This window comes from Dipteris shenzhenensis, chromosome 4 (genome assembly GCF_047967505.1).
Source record: "Dipteris shenzhenensis isolate YYH24624 ecotype China chromosome 4, Dip_SZ_1.0, whole genome shotgun sequence".
NCBI lineage: Eukaryota > Viridiplantae > Streptophyta > Polypodiopsida > Gleicheniales > Dipteridaceae > Dipteris > Dipteris shenzhenensis.
In genome coordinates this window covers 9,545,231-9,566,214 of record NC_141599.1, presented here as the reverse complement: position 1 = coordinate 9,566,214, position 20,984 = coordinate 9,545,231, and the positions used below count along the sequence as shown (strand labels likewise).

The following is a 20,984-nucleotide window of genomic DNA, read 5'->3' as shown; positions in this document are numbered from 1 at the left end:
CGTCTTTGGGATCCAGAAGCAAAGAAGATCATACGCAGCCATGATGTAGTCTTCAATGAGAAGAAGATGCATAAGGCACCCATGAGGGATGTGGAAATGAGGAGAATCACTTTCCAGGATGTGAATCCACCTGCATATGTTGATAGACACCAAGCTGTCCATGCACCAAATGTGTAAGAAATGGTACCACCAAGTACTCCCACAGGTATACAATCAAGGGTAGATGATGGATCATCTATTGGTGGAAATGATGAGCCAAATGTGGATGATATGCTATTGACTAGCAAGAATACTTATGAGCTAGATGCATTAAAGGACAAGTTGCATGAGGCCTTTGATATGAAGGATTTGGGACTTGCATGTCATATTCTTGGTATGCGCATCACGCGTGATCGGAGTAGAAAACTCCTTTGGCTTTCACAAAAAGAGTATGTTACAAAAGTATTGCAGCATTTCAATATGGAGGGGGGGAAGGCAGTGGGTACTCCATTTCCTCCATATGTGAAATTGAGTCATACAGATAGTCCCAAATCAGATGAGGAAAGGGCCATGATGGCCAAGGTTCCTTATGCATCAGCAGTTGGGAGTCTTATGTATGCTATGATAGCTACTAGACCAGACATTGCATTTGTAGCGGGAGTTGTTAGCCGATATATGGCTAATCCAGGAAAGAGGCATTGGGAGGCAGTTAAGTGCATCATGAGGTACATGAAGGGTACCAAGGAGATGTGCATCTGCTTTGGTAAAGGAGACATGCGTGTACTTGGGTACACAGATTCAGATTATGCAGGCCATGTGGATAGTAGGAGATCCACTTCTGGTTATGTGTTCACCTTTGCAGGTGGTGCAGTGTCGTGGATGTCTCGCACATAGAAGTGTGTTGCTTTGTCTACCACAGAGGCTGAGTATGTTGCAGCCAAAGAGGGTTGCAAGGAGGCTATATGGCTTGATCGGCTAGTGGGAGATTTGGGGATCCATACAGGTGTACCGACATTGCATAGTGATTCCATGAGTGCTATTCAGCTAGCACGGAATCCGGTCTTTCATGCAAAGACCAAACACATTGAGGTCAGGTACCATTTCATCAGGGAGGTTCTTGAGGCCAAGCACATAGAGCTTGTCAAGGTTCATACAGATGATAACCCTACAGATATGCTGACGAAGAGTCTACCTAGTCAGTGGTTTGAGTATTGTCGTGTATTGATGGGCATTGGATAGTATGCTCACTGGTTGTTCTCCGTTAAAGGCACATTGTCCTTTAAGTGGGAGGTTGTGGGGGTTAAAGGTCGCTGTGCCTTTACCCCGGTTATGTACAATACTCAAACACATATATAAATGAATGAAAAAGAAGATTAAGGTGGTTCTGCACCCACCAAAACTTGTGTGGCTCTCTGTCTCTCTCTCTCTCCTTCTTCCGTTCTTGCTTCCATTGAGAGCACTCTCAATTTGCCCCTACCTTCCCCAAAATTTCTCCTATTTTCCCCTATTCTTCCCTACTTTACCCTAATTTCTCCTAATTCCCTAATTTAACACTCTTCTTCAATAGACTAAACCCCCCTAAATCCCCACGTGCACCGTCTTGTTTGTGCCTCGTTTCATGTTCCCATCCATACCTGGCTTCATGGTCTATGTGCCTCATAATGCGCATCCCTTCATACTCTGCACCATCTATTACGCTTCCACTTCCTCGAGCTCCACAACTCTCTAGGACCTCTCACCTCCCCAACTCCCCCAACCCTGACTAACCTATGCTTTCTTATAAATTAAGACCCTCCCTTCACTCACTACTCATTGCTCACTTCCTCTGCCCACACCTGCTTAGAACTCTTGTGCTCTGCCGCGTGCTCAGAACTGCCATGCCTCAGCATCCTCTAAGGCTCCAAAGCTCCTGGTGTAGTTTGCCACCGTGTTGCACTAGCCGCATTTGCCACAAATTCAGTCCATGCACCTCGCGGATTGTGCGCCCTGGCTGTCCAATCCCATTGCACCTATGTGCTTCTAAATCCAAGTCTCTAGCCTGTTGTATGTTCTAAACTACCTCTAAATGGCTAAAGCTAGTACTATAACCGCTGGTCCCACCACAACGCCAGACCTCGATTCCTCTGCTCCTCGGTGCTTTCGCCCGTAGTGGACATACACAACCTACAAAGCTCGTGCGATTCTCGCCATCACCTCAAGCCCTCGATGGACTCACAAGCCTTTATTGCCCATACTCTCTCTCTTTCATGCTTTCTTATGTTTTTTTGCCCTCCTTCCAGTTCACGGACATTAAATGTCTCTTCTTTACCTCTCTCTCTCTCTCCTTTTCTATGATGTAGTCTATTCCTTGCTATTTAAATCACCCCCCCCCTTTTTTACTTGCTAGCTTTTATTTTACACCCCCCCTCTAACCTTCCCCTCTCCCTTCTTACCTTGTTATTGACCCCTCTCTTTACTCTATTTCCCCCCCCCCCCCCTTCCCCCATTTTTTCCCTCAATTTCCCCCTCAATTTCTAGATATCTTTAGCACGTGTCTTTAAATTTTTTTCTCTCTCTTTACCCTTAATTTACTCTATTTTTTATAATCCTAACTTATCTATTTTCTAAATTTCCCCTCTATTTTTTGATATTTTTTTAACATGTGTCCTTACTCCATTTTCTTTCTCTCCTTACCCTTAATTGTCTGCAATTTCCCCCTCTAATTTCTTTATAATACCTAAACCTATCTCTCTATTTCTTCCTAATCTTTCTATCTTCCTTAACCCACCCCTCCTAGCACACTCTTCCTTTTTGCCTTAAACTATCCATTTTCAACTTCTTCCCCTCCTTTCCTCTTTAAACTCCTTCCAACAATACCCCCTTTTACTTATTGTCTTCCCCACCTATCACACATTCACTAACCCCCCAATTCACTATCCTTCCCCTAATGCTTTCTAAATGGGCTCTCCTAACATTTTCTCTCTCCTTACCTTCTATATGCTTATAACTTTAAATTTTGTTCATTAAACTTAATTTCCCTTGCAATCTTTGGAAATGCTTCACTTCTAGTGATCATACAAACTTTGCACTCATAATTTTTATAACTTGCTTTGTAAGACATATGTTGTGTTTATTTTTATTGTGACTCCGATAACAAGGGAGGGGTGTTTATGACACATGCCTTCCCAACTAAGGTTTAACTCGTTCTCACCATGTTTTTCTTGTTGGATGGTGGTAGGTAGGCAGACTCCCCTCTTCAATAAAAGTGATGCTGCCAATGACTTATCAAACCTCTACTGCTCCTATTTCCTCTTTCTTTATAGAAAAAATTGTTCACCCTCTAGTGTTGCTACTTCATTCGTAGTGGATGCTTATTTTTAAGCTTATTTATTGAACATTTCTCATTCTTGCTCTAAATTGTCTTCTCTTCACTATGGAAAGGGGTGTTGTAAATGTTCTACACACACACGCTTTCCTCTGTAACTTTGGATGGTTGCACATAGGACCTTTAAGTTGGGTTTTTGACTCCCTTATCTAACTTAGTTCTCCTTTTTTCTCCCTTCTTTTCAGAAACATTCTTGGGATGTCTCGCTCTAGTCAAAAACCCTCAACAACCCACTCCCTGCTCCCTCTCCCACTTCTCAAGCGATACTCTCCTGCTTCTAGGTTTTTGAGTTCTTTTCTTTTATTAAGACTCATGATCTCAACGCGCTTGCAAAAAAATCCCCTTTACTCATCAAAAACCTATCCTTCAATGATTGGCTTAAACTTATGAAATTCTCCTGCACTGAAACTGACGGTGCTCTGGCAAGACTTCAAAGAGTCACTTCTAATCTTTTTGAAATTGACCTGAATGATACTACTACTCTTAATGAGTATCACTCCATCATCCCCGTCCTTGCCAACGACATACTCATCCTCAATGATGCTTTCCCCCTCGACATTCCTGTTGGCCTTGCCCCTCCCAATAGCACCTTTTACTCCTTCATTCAACCTTGACCTCCTCTCCCCTGAGGACAAAGATTCCTTCGAGACCCTCTCCCAGTCACACTCCCATCCTCCTCAACCCCTTGAAGGAAAGGAACTGAAGAACCTTGCTTCATGTGTACCTCTTCTCCCTTCCAGACACATCAAAATGAAGGCCCCTTTGCTTGACACAAAATTTGGTGCCATGATAATCTCAACTTCCTTGCCCCTTTCACCATCCAGTCTCTCACCTTCATTTGAAACCTCTCTTCCAAAGAGGTAGAGCAATGCAAAAATGATGCCTACCATCATCGTCAACATCTGAATTCCAATTATTTGCTCAACATTCCCTTCTTTCTTAGAACCCTTGATCATTCCAAGTGTGGTCTCATTAAGGAAATCTTTTTTTGCTCCAAAGGCTCCAACCGACAAGAGTCTGGCGTCTTCAACAAAGATGATAATTACTATGTAAAAAACTACTGGAATGTTTTTCATCCTTACATTAAATGTACATGCCTTATCAAGAAGACCAATCTCTCATGCAAATCCTCCATTCTTTGGCTTGACGATGTCTTATGGTATATGTTAAATCACCTAGACATCTTTTTCCCTCTCGGCTCCCTTCAAGCTAAGTTCTTCGCCTTTCTTAAATGGACTTCTCAGTTACCAAAGGAAGTCTTTTTCTCCCTTATCACCTTTTATTATTTCAGAGTGACTTATTGAAACAACCAAGTCTCTCACACCTTCTATCAACTTTACTTTCCCCTCCTCCTTCCAAAACATTCTCGGACCCTCTCGTGCTCTCAGGATTCTCTCCCTTCCCTCCTCTTGTAAAACCAGCCTCCCTCTCAAACACAAACACAGCTCCCCTCCCAAGTATACCCCCTAACTTCAGAAGGCATCCCCTCTTGCTCTTGATGTTAATCTTTCACAACCTTGCCTTGTTAGAAATTCAGTGCCAACCTCTTCCATTGCTTTAGTTCCCAAAGTAAAAGCACTTGATGGATGATGATCTGCACTACTCCATCGACTGGGATAAACACTGATCTACTCCGACTCTTCAATTTTGCAGATTGCCCCTTTTGGTTCACTCGAGGTACGTACTACTCTTCTCAACAATGGTTTACTTTATTTACATTTGTCTCCTAATCAAAAGAATCTGAAATACTTTCATGTTCTTTACGCTAATAAAATTTTAACTAAAATCCCCCCCAAATCCCTTTATAGAAAAACTTTGCTTTTACATTCCCTTTCAGATACTGTTCGAACTTTTGACTCTTTCTCCTTGAGTTGGAAATATACACCTCCCCTTACATCCCTTCTCTACAAGCCTAAACTCACCTTCTTGGTAGCTGAAAACTTCACCTCTTCTTGTCTTTGCATGTCTCTTAAGAGATTTAAACCCTTCCTCAAATCCTTTGATAACAAACTTCATGTTTACCCCTTTGACCCCAACTTCTTTCATCATCCCTTCTTCTGCTCCACATTCATTATGGCCTCAATCATATTCCTATCACACCCTTAGTCCCACATCTTGCTCTTCAAGCACTTATCCAAACCTTCCATGATGTCTGTCTCTCCCTTAATTTGGACCCTACTCCTCTATATAAAAGCCTCACCCATCTCTTTTGGAAAGAATTCCATTCTCTTTTTTCCCCTCCTTAAAATCCAAAAGTCTCCTCTTGAAAACAAAACTCTTCTTGACAAAGTTAACTGGGTTCTTGGCCATGTGTTAATCATTAGTCTAGATAAAGCCTCACGAACTCCCATCATCCTTTGTAAATATTTAGTACATACCCTGACCCTTGAAAGATTAAACTCCCCTGAATCCCTACCCTCATCCAACCTTCCACTACTCTTTCATCCCTTTCCAATACCCTTGACTCTCTTAATCTTCCTTTTACTTTCAATTCTCTACCCTATCTCATGTGTACCTATAAGGCACACAAACATAGCTTTCATTGGCTTACCAATGCTCATAACTGCATCTTCTCCTCACTTACTGATCTCTTATCTTTAGGGCTCAAAGAGCTAAAAAATGTCCTCTCCCTAGAGGGTGAAAAATGACATTCCATGTATATAAATTTCCTCAATGTATCCACAAACATGCTTTTGGGCATCGATTCTAACTTACAGTTCCTCATTAATTTACCCCTTGAGATTCACTCCTTATATTCTATTGACATAGCGAACTGCTATGAAGATATTCCCCATTTTGACCCTTTCAGCTTTATGGAATCCCTCACCTACTTTTACGAACTTGCTTCTAAAGTAGGCTACAAAGGATTTTTTCTCAAATTTGGCAGTTTCCACCTCACTAGAAGGGATAATGTAAAATCCCTTTATCACTTTGATACTTTTTTGAGCTACAACGACCTTCTTCTTGATTCATGTGTTATTCAAGCTGGCTCTCATTGCTGGACCCAATCAAAAGGTATCCCCATGGGCTTCTCTTGTTCACCTCTTTGGTGCCACCTTAATCTCACTTCCTTCAAATTCAAGTTCATAAAGAGATTAGCATGTCTTGGCCTTTCCCACCTTCTCCCTCTCTTTCTCCTTACCTTTAGGTATGTCGATGACATCCTCTTCATCAACAATCCCATCATTACTAATTTTCTTGACCCCGCCAGACCTCTCAATGATGATGACCCCCTTACCATCTATCCACTTCACATCATCTCCCTTAAATTAGCCTGACCTCATCTTTTATCAACACCAACCAAATTCTCATAGGACTCTCCTACACCTTTTTAAACATTCACGTCTCTCTTTCCCCCCCTTTTCTCGGAGATTTCTCTTCTACATTTGTTTGGAAGAAAAAACTCCTTAACTTCCCCATTGTCTCCCTTATCTACTACCATAGCAACCGACCTTTTTCCTCCTCGTAGAAAGTATGCCTAACCTTCATTCTCCCTATCCTTTACTCATGTTTTGATGAATTTAAAGCCTTTTCTCATATCATTACTTATTGACATTTGTAAAGAAAACGGCTTCCTTCTGCAGGATCAGGAGAATTATTCACGACTACATTGCCTCAAACTCCTTTCCACATCTTAAATTAAATTTACACACACTTCTTTCCCTTTTTGGGTGGATAGTAGGTCATCACACTCGGTGATGACCTACTATCCCACCTGTGTGATGTAATCTACTGGGGCAAAGGCGAGCACACAGGGGGATGTTGTGCTATGCTTTGATAACAGATTGGACCACCAAATGGATAAAAAGTTCCTTCCACTGTGGAACGGTCCATACAAAGTCATCAAGGAACGTAGCAATGGGTCTGTACAAGTTCAGGAGCTACATGAGCCATATGGAAAGAAGGTGATCAACAAGCGTATCTCAAGCCTTCTTTGTGCGTGATGGTCCCAGGCATGGAAATGCTGTGCATTCCCTACCTAAGGGGGGGAACTGTTATGGATAAATTTGACCAAGGTAAAAGGCATAAATATGTGTGTGTTCTTGTATGTGTGGCAATAGTATAATACAATATGGTGCGCATAGGGCCCAGGGTTGAGGTGGCAAGGCATGACCATGTGCCACCCTTCCATGTAAGAGGACCCATAAGGTGTGTTGTACTTAATCCATGGTAGTAATATTATAAAATGTTAAGGTGGCATGGTTCCTCCATGTGCCACCCCTCCACCTAGATGGTGCCATGCCTACATTTAGTGAGACATGGCCCAAGGACCATGGGAGAAGTAATATAAAATAGGTGGAGATGGATATTATATGGGATTATTCCCTCCATGTAGGATAGGCCCATGTGGGGGGGGTGTAGATAGTCCAAGAGTGCAAGTTAAATAATGGGGAAAGTAGGATGAGGTGGCAAGACTCCTTGTGCCAACCCTCCACTTGTCCTCCTAGATGTTTGAATGTATTATAAAATTGGAGAGAGACCAAGGGAGTATCTTAGACTTGGGATATGGGGTTTGATTTATGTGGAAAAATGAGGCAAAGGGTTGTTGCATACAATTGAGAGTGCATACCCACCTAGCCTACATGGGAGATTCCTCCACACACACCATGCATGTGGGAGGATGCATTTATTGGGAGAGACCCCCTCTCTTGGCTATAAAAGGAGGGGGGCTATTCCTTGATTGGACACGGACACGCTCATTCTTGTAAAGCCACCTAGCTTAGTACTTTGATTTCCCCCCCCCCCCCCATCCTTCCTTTCAAATAAAGCATGACTCTCTTCCCTTGATGTCTTGATCTCTACATTCCACCTCCCATCATGTACATGCTCCTCTTCCTCTTCTCCCTTCCCCCTGGTGCCATAGTCCCCCTCTTCCTTCCCGCCCCTCTTAATCCTTTTTTCCCACCCATGTTAACGCTTCTCCCCTCACGTTCCCTCTCCCCCATGGCCCTCGAGTGTCACCATGCCTAGTGTCTAGCCTCACACCTTGATTTCTTTTCTTGATAATAACACACACACACACCCCCTTGGGGACCCTTACAGTCCTTGGGGTGTATTACTACTTTAATGATAATGACAGTAATGATAATGATGACAATTTCTGACACACACACTCATCTCCTTTGGGAGCATTGTGGTCTTGAGATTTTGCTAAGATTCTAAAAATTTTAACTTTAGTATACTAGATTATGGGATTCTTTTCTACTTATGATAGGTTGACCAAAAGATTTGGGATATACCCTTGATAGCTTTACCATGCTGTGACATTTGGATAACCTAGGCAAACATTATTGGATTTGATCCCGTCATTGAGAAGATTACATTAGTAATTTTGGAGGAATAGGGCTCTAACAAGTATTCTCCCTTGCTTCAGAAAGATGAGAGACCTTGCATGAGGGGATTATTTATTAGACCTCCCAGTTCACCAATGGAACTCCCTCGCTTTTAATTTCATGAGGAATATGTGATTTTTTGGAGGAAATGCTATGTGTAAGGATCAAATAATTAATAGTGTGGAAGGATATATAGTACTTGGGAAAAGGAGCGATAGGGAACATTATCATCTATATCATATAATGTCCCATAACATGGAGAGGAGAAGAAGGTACTAGAGGCATCTAGAGAAGTGACATAGGGATGATAATTGGCATTTGGGAATTATTAATTAATGAAGAGAGGGATTCCATGGGGGGAAGAGATACCTGATTCATACGTTTTAAATATTATGGAGGGAGCTTTTTGTACTTGAGAAGTTAAAGTTTCACCAATGTGCTCTATTGGGAGATTGATTGCATGGGGAAGTACATCTTCCCTTCCCTTCCATCCTCGAGAAACTCCAGGGGCACTTCCCTTCCAACCTATATTCTTGAAGCGTACACACTTTTTGAGCTCCAACGACTTACCAAGCTGTGGCACGACCTTAGTGACTTGCAATGCTATGGCTAATTGCTGCTAACCTCAGTGACTCCCTGTGCAGTATATCAATCTCAGTAACAAAGGATCTAGAGCATCACGAAATGCCACCTACAAATTGTGAACAATGGAGCCTTGCATCCTAGGTGTGGCAACATTTTGATTTCAGTTTCTTTTTACCTCTGGACTCGTGTAGCTAGGAGACCACCATAGTTTTCATCCATGAACGTTGAAGCTAGAAATGATTGTAGTGTTGAGTCCATACTGTACTAGTCCTCTGCGACAACCCAATGCGCTAGTCCTCTATGACAGTTCATACTGTGCTAGTCCTCTACTCAAGACCTCCAGAGTATGGCTCAAAACCCACCAGCATACGAGTCTCAAGGCACAAGACTATTGGCTGACGAGCCTCAAGGCTGGCCGAATGCACAGCACATGCAAGCGTCTTTGCTCAAACAAGATGGAGAGATGAAAAAAATGATTTAGGAGACCTCTACAAGGACCCAATCCCTGCCGCCGTGACAATTCGAGCTGCTAGTTTGATAGCTTGTTTTATAAGCTTTGGAACTGGGGATACCAGTAGAGCTAGCCTGAGATATGCTCCATCCACTCTATTGCGAGTGGGATTAATCGTGAAGATCCTCCTGCACACTAGCATGGCCACCCAGTTTGGGCTAGTTATGGAGCAATGCCCTTCGGGCTTCGTAACACTATATCACGCCCCATATTTGGTAAGCCTATTCACGGCTGCTCATGCCTGCTTAGACTTGTAGTGGCTCATGCAGAGGGTAGCTTGAGCCATGTTGTGAGCTCTGATCAAGAGCTTTGATCATAATGTCAAGGGACTAAGCTATGAGAGCAGTTTCTTGGTCTTAGCTGAGCCCAAAAATGACTATGTACTACATCACATGCCCATGCTTTATAAATTCAAGCCTGTAGATTTTACATGCATTGGCTATCACTTGACTGAGAGTAGAAGAAAGGTGGAAATATTACATATGGCGATCGGGCGCCAATGAACTAGCAGTAGAAGAATGAGCCAATAGAACCACAATGGTCATCCCCCTTGGCTCCTGGCCTCCCTACTGGCTTACTTGACATTCGTGGGGTAGCTATTGAGTGCCATTGCATTGTTTCAGACTCATATAGTGGAATAGATTTCAGGCGCATATTTAGATCAAACTGTAGACCTTATAAATGGTGAGTCGGCATACCTCTCCACCATCAGATTTGCATTAGAAAATCTAAGGCATGAAGACACAGTGTTGGCAACTTTGAGAAACACTCTATAATGGATTTTCTTCAAGTATTGTTAAATATAATTGAACTCTTTATTGGAGACTAATCATCAGTATCGTTGTACTTTTTGCAATGTACTGATATGAATGTGAGTATAATAATTGACTCCCACTTTGACACCTTGTTAAGAGGAATGGGATGGTATGGATTATTCTCACTTATGAAGTATTGAGGTTGGATATTAACGGACTATGCTCACTAGTTGTTTGGAAAAGGCAATAGTAGATGTTTGTAATTGATTTACTTTGACATTGAAAATTGGTCTAGTAGTGTAATAGGATAGATGTTTGATAGGTTAAAACACACACACACACACACACACACAAACCATTTTTCCTTTTGACCATACTTATTACTTTTCTTCTCTTTATAATCCTTTGAAAACCCTTTTCAACTACCTTCCCCCCCCTCCCCCCCCCCCCCCCCCCCTCTCTCTCTCTCTCTCTCTCTTTCCCCTTTTCTCCCCTCTCTTTCTCCTAAATTCCCTATTTACCGACTTTTTACCTTTTTATCCTTATTTTCCTAATTTTTCCTTAATTCCCTAAATTCCATGCTTACCTAAATCCTCTCTCAAATTCCCCGTTTACCTATTTTTTCCCTATTTATCTTTATTTCCCTTATTTTTCCTTAATTCCCTAAATTTTTACTTATATCCCTCCCTCTAAGTTCCCTTATTTTCTCCCTCCTAAGTTTCCTTACTTTTTCCTATTTTCCCTTATTTTCCTAAAATTTCCTTAATTTTTTCCTTATCTGCCCCCCCCTCTTCCTATATTTTCTCCCAATATTTCCTTTTTTTTCCATTTTTTCCAAAATTTTTCTAATATTTTCCATTTTTTTCAATATTTTTACTAACTTTTCTGTAATATTTTTTCCACTATCTCCCTATTTTGTCACTGCTTTTTCCTCTCCCTATTACAATTGTTCCCTAATTTCTCTAATTTCTCCAAATTAAGTTTTTCCTCTTTTTTCCAAAAACTTCTTATAACAATTGTTCCCTAGTTTTCCTAATTCTAATTTTTTTTCTCCTCTCCCTGTTTCTCCCTATTTTTCTCTACTTTTTCCCTAACATCCCCCTCCCCTTTCCCCCCCTCCCCTATTTTTCTATTTCTCATCTATTTTCCCTATTTTTTCTCTTTCCCCTAATTTCCCCATTCCTTTCCCTTTTTCTACTCTTAATAATCCCCTATTTCGCTCTATTGAAATATTTTTTAAAATACAATTTTAACTAATTACCTATTAATTAAACCCCCCTCCCTACGTTTAGCACCAACTTGCCGTTCTACTTTCATAGCCTTTTCTATCCTGTCCCCAACCATTAGCCTCCCTAGCTCTCTATCTCCTCGACTGCCCACCCTCCTACCTATTTAATGCATGTTCTCCTTCTAATCCACCACCTCCTAACCCATTGCTTCTACTGGTCTCTACCCCCTGCAGCCCTACATATGGCTATTCCTCACTTTGCTCCTCCGCTTCTCACGGTTGGCACCTGCTATAATACCCCAATGAATGGCCTTCCTCTCTTTTGACCCAATCCCTGCAAATCGGCTGCCGCTCCCCTCGATTTCTCTATCCCTCACACTGCACTTCAAGATACTCAGATGCCATTCATGCCCATTCTCGATTTTCGCCCGTCACGGATGGACACACACGTCTTTTTAGACTTAGTTTCATTACCCCCCCCCCCCTTCACCTCATTACCCCACCTAATATTTTTTGTTGCTAATATTTTTTCTAATACTTAATATAAGACTCTAATCACCCCACCTCTCATAGTTCAAAGTTTTGTTTTATTTATTAGGTTCATTTCCACGGTGTTAAGGCTTGTATTTACACTTCTAACCCCTTCTTCATTCATTTTTTATCCTTTCCCCCTTTTTTTCAATTCCACTCACCTTACCATATCTCCCCTCCCATTCCCCACTAAATACTCTCACTCATTCGAAATGTTTTTTCAATAACTTTTTTTCAAGTTCTCAAACGTTCATTGTTTCTAAACGCTCTTACCCCCAACCTTATCCTTTAAATCCAATTTTTTCCTTTTTTTAAATAAAATGCCTCCTCTTCAAACCCCCCCCTCTCCCCCCCTTTTGAAAACTAATTCCCAATTTTTTTGATAATACCCTCCTTTATTTAAATCTCCCATGTTCACTGTCGTTCTATTCATAGCCCTTTTTATATATTTATGTGCTCTCCTATTAATCTTAGAGTAATTAAATGCTCACTTTGATCTCCTTTTTAGATTTTCTCCCAGTATTTTCCTAATGTTTACTTTAAAAAACTTTACATTCACATGTTCTCACTAGCTTGATCAGTTTGAGGCTAAGCGTTAATATTTATTTGTGACCCCGATAACAAGGGATGAGTGTTTATGACACCTATCTTCCCAACTAAAGCTAAAGCTGGTTCTTACCGTTTTTCTTGTTGGAGGGTGGCAGGTATGCAAACTCTTCAATAAAATTGATGCCGGCTAGGACTTATCCAAGCTCTACTTGTATGTAGTTGTGCAAAATTATTTTTACAAAATTGCCCACCGCTTGGCAACTTTTAGAGGTTCACCTACTTGTTCAAATTCTTTTCCTTTAATGCAATAAGTTTCTCTTTCTTTTCCATTCTCCAGCTTCACTCTTTGGTCATTTCACTATGCAAAGGGGTGCTATCAAGTGTCACACACACACACACACACACACACACACTCTTTCGTCATTTCACTATGCAAAGGGGTGTTGTCAAGTGTTACACACGCGCGCGCGCGCACACACACACACACACACACAGAGGCCTCCCAGGAGGGAAGGGGCTGGATCCCAACCAAGATCCCACGAATGGAACAACTCGCTTCTATGTGAAGGATCAACTACTACCCAAGGTTAAAAGGGACATTCAATCGAAAAAATGAGGGCATCTACAGACCCCCATGATGAACCCCCTTAAGGAGCTGGAACAACACCAACAAAACCTGGAGTCTGACTAGCTCTTTAAGCCTAGAAAAAATAATGCACACTAAGTGCCCTATGCTTATGGTTAGAAAAAATAATGCACACTAGGTGCCCTATGGTTATGGTTAGAAAAATACTTGATTAAGGTAAAGGGGTTAGACCAAAGGTGGAGAGAGCCTTCACACCAACCCCACCTCCCCCATTTCCCCCCACATATACCTCGTGGGCAATTAAGCAAAAAACCCCCCCAAGATCGACGGCATCAAGTAGAGTTCATGGTGCATGCACAGGTACATAGTACTTGGACGCGGTGGCACATGCATGTCTCCCTTCCCAACCTCAAACCTTTCGTAAGGTCTCCAATGGCCACTCGAGGATACTACCCCAGATAGAATCTGAGGTGCATCGAGCCCAACACCCAAAAAAGCCAACGGGTCCTTAGCTCTATTACTCCCTCGAAATCTTTGACAATCTGGATTCCGAGAAACTCTAAGCTTTAGAGAAGAAATGGAGGCCTTGGCTCTGACATTATGGACTTTGAGGCATTACTAGCTCCAAGAAGGAACAGAGTCGCAGAGAGGCCTGGCGACTGGCACAACGGCGCACGGCAGACATAGCACTTCACAAACAAGGGACCCTCGATTGTTGACACACCCCCCCAGCACAGACTTGAAGGACGGGAAGCACTCAGTTAAGTTGGAAAGGCATAGATAGCTTCCTACCTCCCACCATTTAGCACAGTGGCGATGCCACTTCTTCTTCTTCTCCTTCTTCCTACATTCCCCTCCCGCTTCTTCACTAAGGCAATGCCTGATAGTTAGGGACGAGCCTAGAACCCTCGAGCTCCTCCAAGTATGTTTGCAAGAGCTAGGTGGTGAGGCGCTAGGACGAGACAACCAGAAAACTATCCTCTCCTCATGGGCAGCCCATGCTTCCCTCCCCTCGCCCTTCACGATGCTTACCCCCTTGCAGAGACTACTGATGCAGAGGCCACCAACTCGTGTGAGCCCAAGAATCTAGGAATGTTGGCATGGCCAACCAGTAATACTTGCACGAAGTTCTCCTCAGTCTAATGAGAGAATGAGGAAGACCAGCCGATGGGTTATGCCAACTATAGCTTTGTTGTAAAAACTTCCGCCTCCGTTTCAACATAGCTAGACTGTCCTTCATGCAACTTTACGGGCCATGCTTACAAGCTTAGTTAAGTCCAAACAATCCCGGGACTTTACGACGTCTCATGCAGTTGGTTAACTAGGTGGCTTACCCTTTTGATGTATACCGCTCCGAGCTTGCTTGCACGTAGAATGGCCACTGTTACAACTTTCATGCTTATAATGTGGGAATGCTTCGCGGTTTACTGGACTCTACAACTTTACTTTGCAGAGTGCCAACAAGTGAGAGCGAACGCGGACATAGATATGGCATCTAACTATCGACATACGTTTAGAGAATCCGCACTAATCATCTATGTAGAATACATGCCACCTGAGATACACCTTGGCAACTAGATCCAAAGGCACAGGAACTCTTGGGTAGATTACGGGTTCCTTCACATATTTTTAGCATTTGCTCGTGAGCTAGAGCCTATGCAAAACTTTACACCGATATGCACGGTCTGTATGAGCTAAGGTTGTAGGAAGTACCCAGTGTTTAGGTATGATCGTTCCTAGTATCGCACATTTGGCCACAGAGAAGGATCTCCTACCGCTCCACGATGCCGAGGCTCTAAGTGCCATAAGCAACATGTAATGCTTTGATGCTCCACGTGATACTCGTGAACAATGGTGGGATAAAACTTGGGAAGAAAGAAGTTCAAGGAGCATGAGAGAACTCGAGCGACTGTGGGCAAGCTTCCACATGATGAACTCAGCTTAAGTGGTTGTGTCTTACATTAAAACCTTCAATGGGATATTATCCGCGATATTCTGTATCCCGAGATCCCTTAAATGATGAGTGTCTTGAGAAACCAGCAGCTATAATATATGCGGTAACCTCTCTAAAGCTGAGATATACATTGACTTTCTTTATACATTATGAGTAATGCTTCACTATTGTCCCTCAGCCACTTATAGTAGAGGACTCCACGCTATGATTGATGACTAAAATGCTTAAGCTCCCTAGTTTAACCTTACCTTTGTGATTATATATGGTGCTTTGGCTCGTTCACACTGTGTGCAGGTTGCCTGCTAACCATGGGTCTTCATATTTGCATCATATTCCCTTGGACTAAACCCATATAATGAATAATGGGAACCCCTTATAATCCTATAGAGAGTTGTGTGGTTTGAGGTTTTGCTAAAACCCGGCTGATAGCAGGATGATATACTTATACCCTTTTTAAAAAAAAGCTATCTAAAAATATTGGTGAAGTGGGGCTTATAATCACGATTGATGCATTCAGATCCGGCTTTTGTCTCCCTCTTGGGCTATGTAGGAAGAGTATAGATGAGTTAATGCCATTCATCATAAAAGGATGCTAGAACATTATAGGAAATTATTTGACTCTAGAACATTCTTGTGCTTTACTAAACTATCAAGGTTATTATTACTGAAGCCCTCTGCAATTTTTGGTACAGGCGTTTTTTATATTACCACTTTTATGAGAAAAAACATTGTTGTGAGCTTATGACCATGTTTTTGTTTAGGAATCATTTAATGACAAAATGAAAATGTGGTGACAATAAATAGTCACATACACTATGACCTTTTAAGGTTTTCAAGTGTGAAAAAGGTTTTTAATGCCCCTTAAAAAACAATAAGATCTCAAAGAGAAGATCAGTAATGCTCACTGAAAATCATCCCCAACAATGTCTCTTTCTTGATAAAAAATTGATTGGGGTTGACAAGGATAACAACTGTGGCTAGCCGTGAAGCCTGTAGTCCCACATTGCATTGTGTTCATGTTCTGACATGTAATGCTTGTGGATGGATGTAGGTGAGTCCGGTCACTTACCTCGACTTTTTGATAAAAGGAATGTACACTGAGATGATATACACGGGCAGACTAGACCAACTTACAATGGTCCTCCCAACTAAAGCTAAAGCTGGTTCTTACCATTTTTCTTGTTGGAGGGTGGCAGGTATGCAGACTCCCCTCTTCAATTAAAGTGATGCTGGCTAGGACTTATCCAAGCTCTACTTTTATGCAGTTGTGCCAAATCATTTTTACAAATTGCCCATTGCTTGGCAACTTTTAGAGGTTCACCTACTTGTTCAAATTCTTTTCCTTTAATGCAATAAGTTTCTCTTTCTTTTCCATTCTCTAGCTTCACTCTTTGGTCATTTCACTATGCAAAGGGGTGTTGTCCAGTCTTACACACACACACACACGCACGCGCACGCACACTCACACACTTTTTTGAAAAAGAACTCTCTCTCTCTCTCTCACACACACACACACACACACACACACACACACACACACACACACACACATGCACGCACGCACGCACGCACGCGCTCACGTAGGTAGGCAAGCAAGTAGGCAGGCATGTATGCACGCACACGCATTGAGAGTTTGCAAATCTCTTTGCATCTGCAAGCGGTTGCATTATAACATTCAAACTTTCCAATGGTCCCATGCACAGGCTTCCATTCCAAGTGTTGCAAATTAATCATCCATTCATCTTGACAATTGTTGCGTCTGGCAGAACCTAAGGCAGTGCTCACAAGTGCTTGTACTTAATTGTTCTTATTTCCTCCCTAGTTATTTGAGTGACACTTGTTTTAGCCACATACTATTTGTCCTTTTTTTTAAGCATTGCATTCAAGGCAATAGCATTGTGCTAACACTATTCGAGAAAGTATCCTCCTAATCAATTTTGGACACTTATCCCATGCCGATTCACTCCTTTTTTCTCTCATTCTGCTTGTGCGTGGGCTGTGCTCTCTTGTTTTTTTCTACACACACACCACTCACACACCCATGGCTAGCGGCCAACTGCCCGTAACAGAAAGCAAAGGAGTGTGGGCAGCCAATTGAGGTGGACAAGCGCCCAAACTACTTGAGCTGCGGGATTGTCCATGGTCATTGCAATGTTAGAGCATGTCCCTGCGTGGCTCCCAGGGCTGAAGGACTGGCACTACCACTCCTGAGATATCAGGGTAGAATCATGTCCCCACGAAGGAGGCGCTGACTATTGCTACTGAGGAGATCTAACAACGTTTTTGTAGGCTATTTGAGCGAATCACAGTCAGAACAACGTCTGCAGGCCAATCAAAATCTTTGGGCACTGCAATGCTGGGCTAGCAAGCCCGCCCGGAAAGGTAGATTCTTGAGAGAGCATTGGAGCACTGAGAAAGTAAACACTTCAAATTTGCAGGGCAGGTCAAGAGTGCTGCTAGTGGGGTTATCTCAACCGCACTAGCATGCGCTCTTAGGTGAGCCCCTATGATAAGGCTCACCACACCAGAGTGGAAGGAGGCATTAAAGCTAGGCTGAATTAAAGCTGCCTAGTTTAATTTCTTTCAACTATTTCACAAAGCGCGGGCGCGGGAGAGACGTTAAAGATTGAGGGGTTTGGGTTTAAGGGTCGGTGAATTTTGCATTGCAGTAATTGTCTTTGCTAAGAGCCCAAGAAAGAGTCTGTTTGTATGCACAGATAGTTATGGAGATCACAGAGAGACATGGGAGAGAGACACAGAGAGCAGCCTTGGGAGAAGAGTTTTCCCGCAATCATCTTCAAATGACTATCACACAAATTTGACTTCCTGCTATTCCATTTCCAACCTCTCCTTGCTCCCTCACATGCATCGAATGACGCTCTCGAGGCTCCGTCGCTTCCTGCTGTCGTCCCTTCTTATGGGCGATGCCTCCCTCGCTGCCTCACCCGTCGGATATCTACAGGAATGCCTTGGATACGCTTGATTCCAATCAGAGTGCCCGGGATAACATCTTGCGAGCTCACGAATTTGCTGAGGCCTGCAAGTTCATCGTAGAGTTCAAATGCCGACAAGAACATGGTCCTACCGCTACGAACAGTTCGTTGCCGCCGCACCCTTGGAGACAAGACCTTCCGAATCGGCTGGAGCTATTTCAGGACTCCAGCAAGTCGAAGAGTGGCATCACAAGAGTCGAAGACCATGCCCCAGTTCGAAATGCAAGCGAAGGTACTCGACTTTGCTCTGATGGCGCATCGGCATGCCAGTACCAGCCCAGCAAAGCTGTTGTTGAATCCCCATCTTGGCTGCCCGATGGCTGGATCACTGAAGTGCAAACTCGAAAAAGCGGCACCAATGCTGGAAAGAGTTACAAAGTATCACATCTATCCCCTGAAAATCTTAGTCTAAGTAAATTTGATTGTCGCTTAAATCAGCTTTGTAATCTCGGATATCGTAGATTGGGCATGCCGTTTGATGAAAACAGGTTGCGTGTTCCTTGCCGGCAAGAAGAATGGGATGTTGCTATTGATAAGGATTGATTGGACTTATTCTAGTCTTACAAAGGTATATATAAAGGATTGCTTGGACTGAAGCACCCCTGTTTGAGCAGCATTACAAAGATCCTGCATCAGGCCGTCGGTTCAGGTCAAGAAATGAAGTCGTTCAGTTTGTGGAGACGGGGGAAAGGAGGGTGAAAAGACATAAGAGGCTCAACATCATTGCCTCTGAAAGCAAACCTGCAGCATCTTGGTTGCCGGATGGCTGGATCACCGAAGTTCAAACTCGAAGGACAGGCACCACTGCTGGAACCAGATACAAGGTATCACATGCGGCTGAGCCTACTTTATTCTATGTCAGGATGAGGATAGTCTAACTCTTAAACTTATTAAGGAGATGGGTATCATGACCATATAAATACGAATGTTTTTGTATAAGGATTGCTTGACTGAAACACTCTTGTTTGAGCAGTGTTTCACAGATCCTGTTTCAGGCCGTCGGTTCAGATCACGAAATGAAGTCCTCCACTTCTTGGAAACTGGGAAAAGAAGGGCGAGAAGAGGGCATGAAAGCAAAATCAAAGCAGCCTGTTCTATCACACAATTTTATAGCCATGCTGAAAAACCATTTGCTGTGGAGGGGGGAACCCAATCAACAATTTCATCCCCTGCATCTGCTATGCCCTTGCAGCTTGAGCCAAAAAACCAGGATATATCTCACGTGACAGGGCAGAGGCCAGAAGAAGGGCAACTGTCTAGCTCAAATACCAAGATTGTTGCACCACACCAAACATTTGAGAGAAGAAAGAAGCTATCAGAAGAAAGGCAAATGCCCCACAAAACCTCCAAGCTTGCTGCATGGCATCACTCACATAAACCATCTGACACACCTCAAGCATTTGACAGAAAGCTGCCAGAGGGCCCTGATCCGAGTCGGAAGAGAAAGAGACATGCTGAGGAGAGTCCAAAGAACCCTCCAGTGCAGAAGAACCTGTTGTTGGAAGCTCAACCAATCAAGGGTGAAGGTAGACATAGACAAGGGCTCCAAACACCAGGTCAGTATTTTCTTGTTGCTGTTCTAATATTGAAACGTCTAAGTCTGATAGCTTCAAGGACTAGGTCATATTGGTTTCCCTTCCCATGTATCAAAGTGCTGCAGAAAACCTGGTGGTAGTGTTGATTGTGCTTGCATTGCATTGCAGGGGGTATGCATTGGATTGCAGGATGGTGTGCTATGGGTTTCATTGTTTACGTTGAGGGTTGAATCACATGGTTTGCCTGCATTGATTATCATGGTTTTATGTGCTTACATGATTTGTGTGCTTTGATGATCACGTTTTTGTGGCTTGACTACTTTTCATGGCTGGTGCTTCGATCATGTCTCTGGGATTGATTATTCATCATGGTTCACCTTGCAGGTGGAGACGATGTTGGGGTGTATTCCATGGTTAAACAAAAACCAGGGTTGACAAGTCGTCAACGAGCTCGGTTGGTGCAAAGGCTTAAGGCTCGGCGTGCGAAGCAGTCGTTGGCCATGCTGGGTAGGAAAATATGTTGTCAAATGCTTTGTCTACCTACATTAGGACCCTCTTGATCCACCTACATGAAAGTGGTTTTCCACCTACATGAGCACACATGCTTCTCAGTAGTTTCTACTTGATTCCTTTCCTATGCAGTCTTTTCCTAGCACTATAAGATATTCATTTCCCAATTTTTAAAGCCCTAAGTTTCCTAATTTGTGGAAACTATCACTATTACATTACAATTTGTGTTCATCGTTCTAAAAGCAAGTGAAATGAGAATCGATATTCTAAATACAAGGCAAGCATGTGGGTCTACTTCCATAGACCCTAGACACTTGTGCTCTTACACAATGTACTTTTGACCTTCTCATTTGTATTGCCTATGAATTGATAGAGTTTTGTGAAACTTCTCATTTGTATTATTTATGAAATGATAGAGTTTTGTGAAACTTGGGTATGATTTTTGATTACTTTTTTATGTTGTCCTTGGTAGCCTATATAACCTTAGAGCTCCCTTGGAGTGATCCTTTTTAGTCTTGGTGAGAGAATTGAATGCATATGCAACGTATTTGACTTTATTTAAGCCTTGATA

General features: G+C 42.7%; 1 protein-coding gene across 1 annotated transcript; it reads left to right on the top strand.

Moving 5' to 3' along the window:
- Positions 1-18,051: 18,051 nt before the first annotated feature.
- LOC147902432 (uncharacterized) lies at positions 18,052-20,663 on the top strand. Its single transcript, XM_087374226.1, has 4 exons — positions 18,052-18,746; positions 18,983-19,192; positions 19,342-19,924; positions 20,288-20,663. The coding sequence occupies exons 1-4, from the start codon at positions 18,300-18,302 to the stop codon at positions 20,461-20,463; spliced, it is 1,416 nt and encodes a 471-aa protein (XP_087230352.1). The 5' UTR covers positions 18,052-18,299; the 3' UTR covers positions 20,464-20,663.
- Positions 20,664-20,984: the final 321 nt, after the last annotated feature.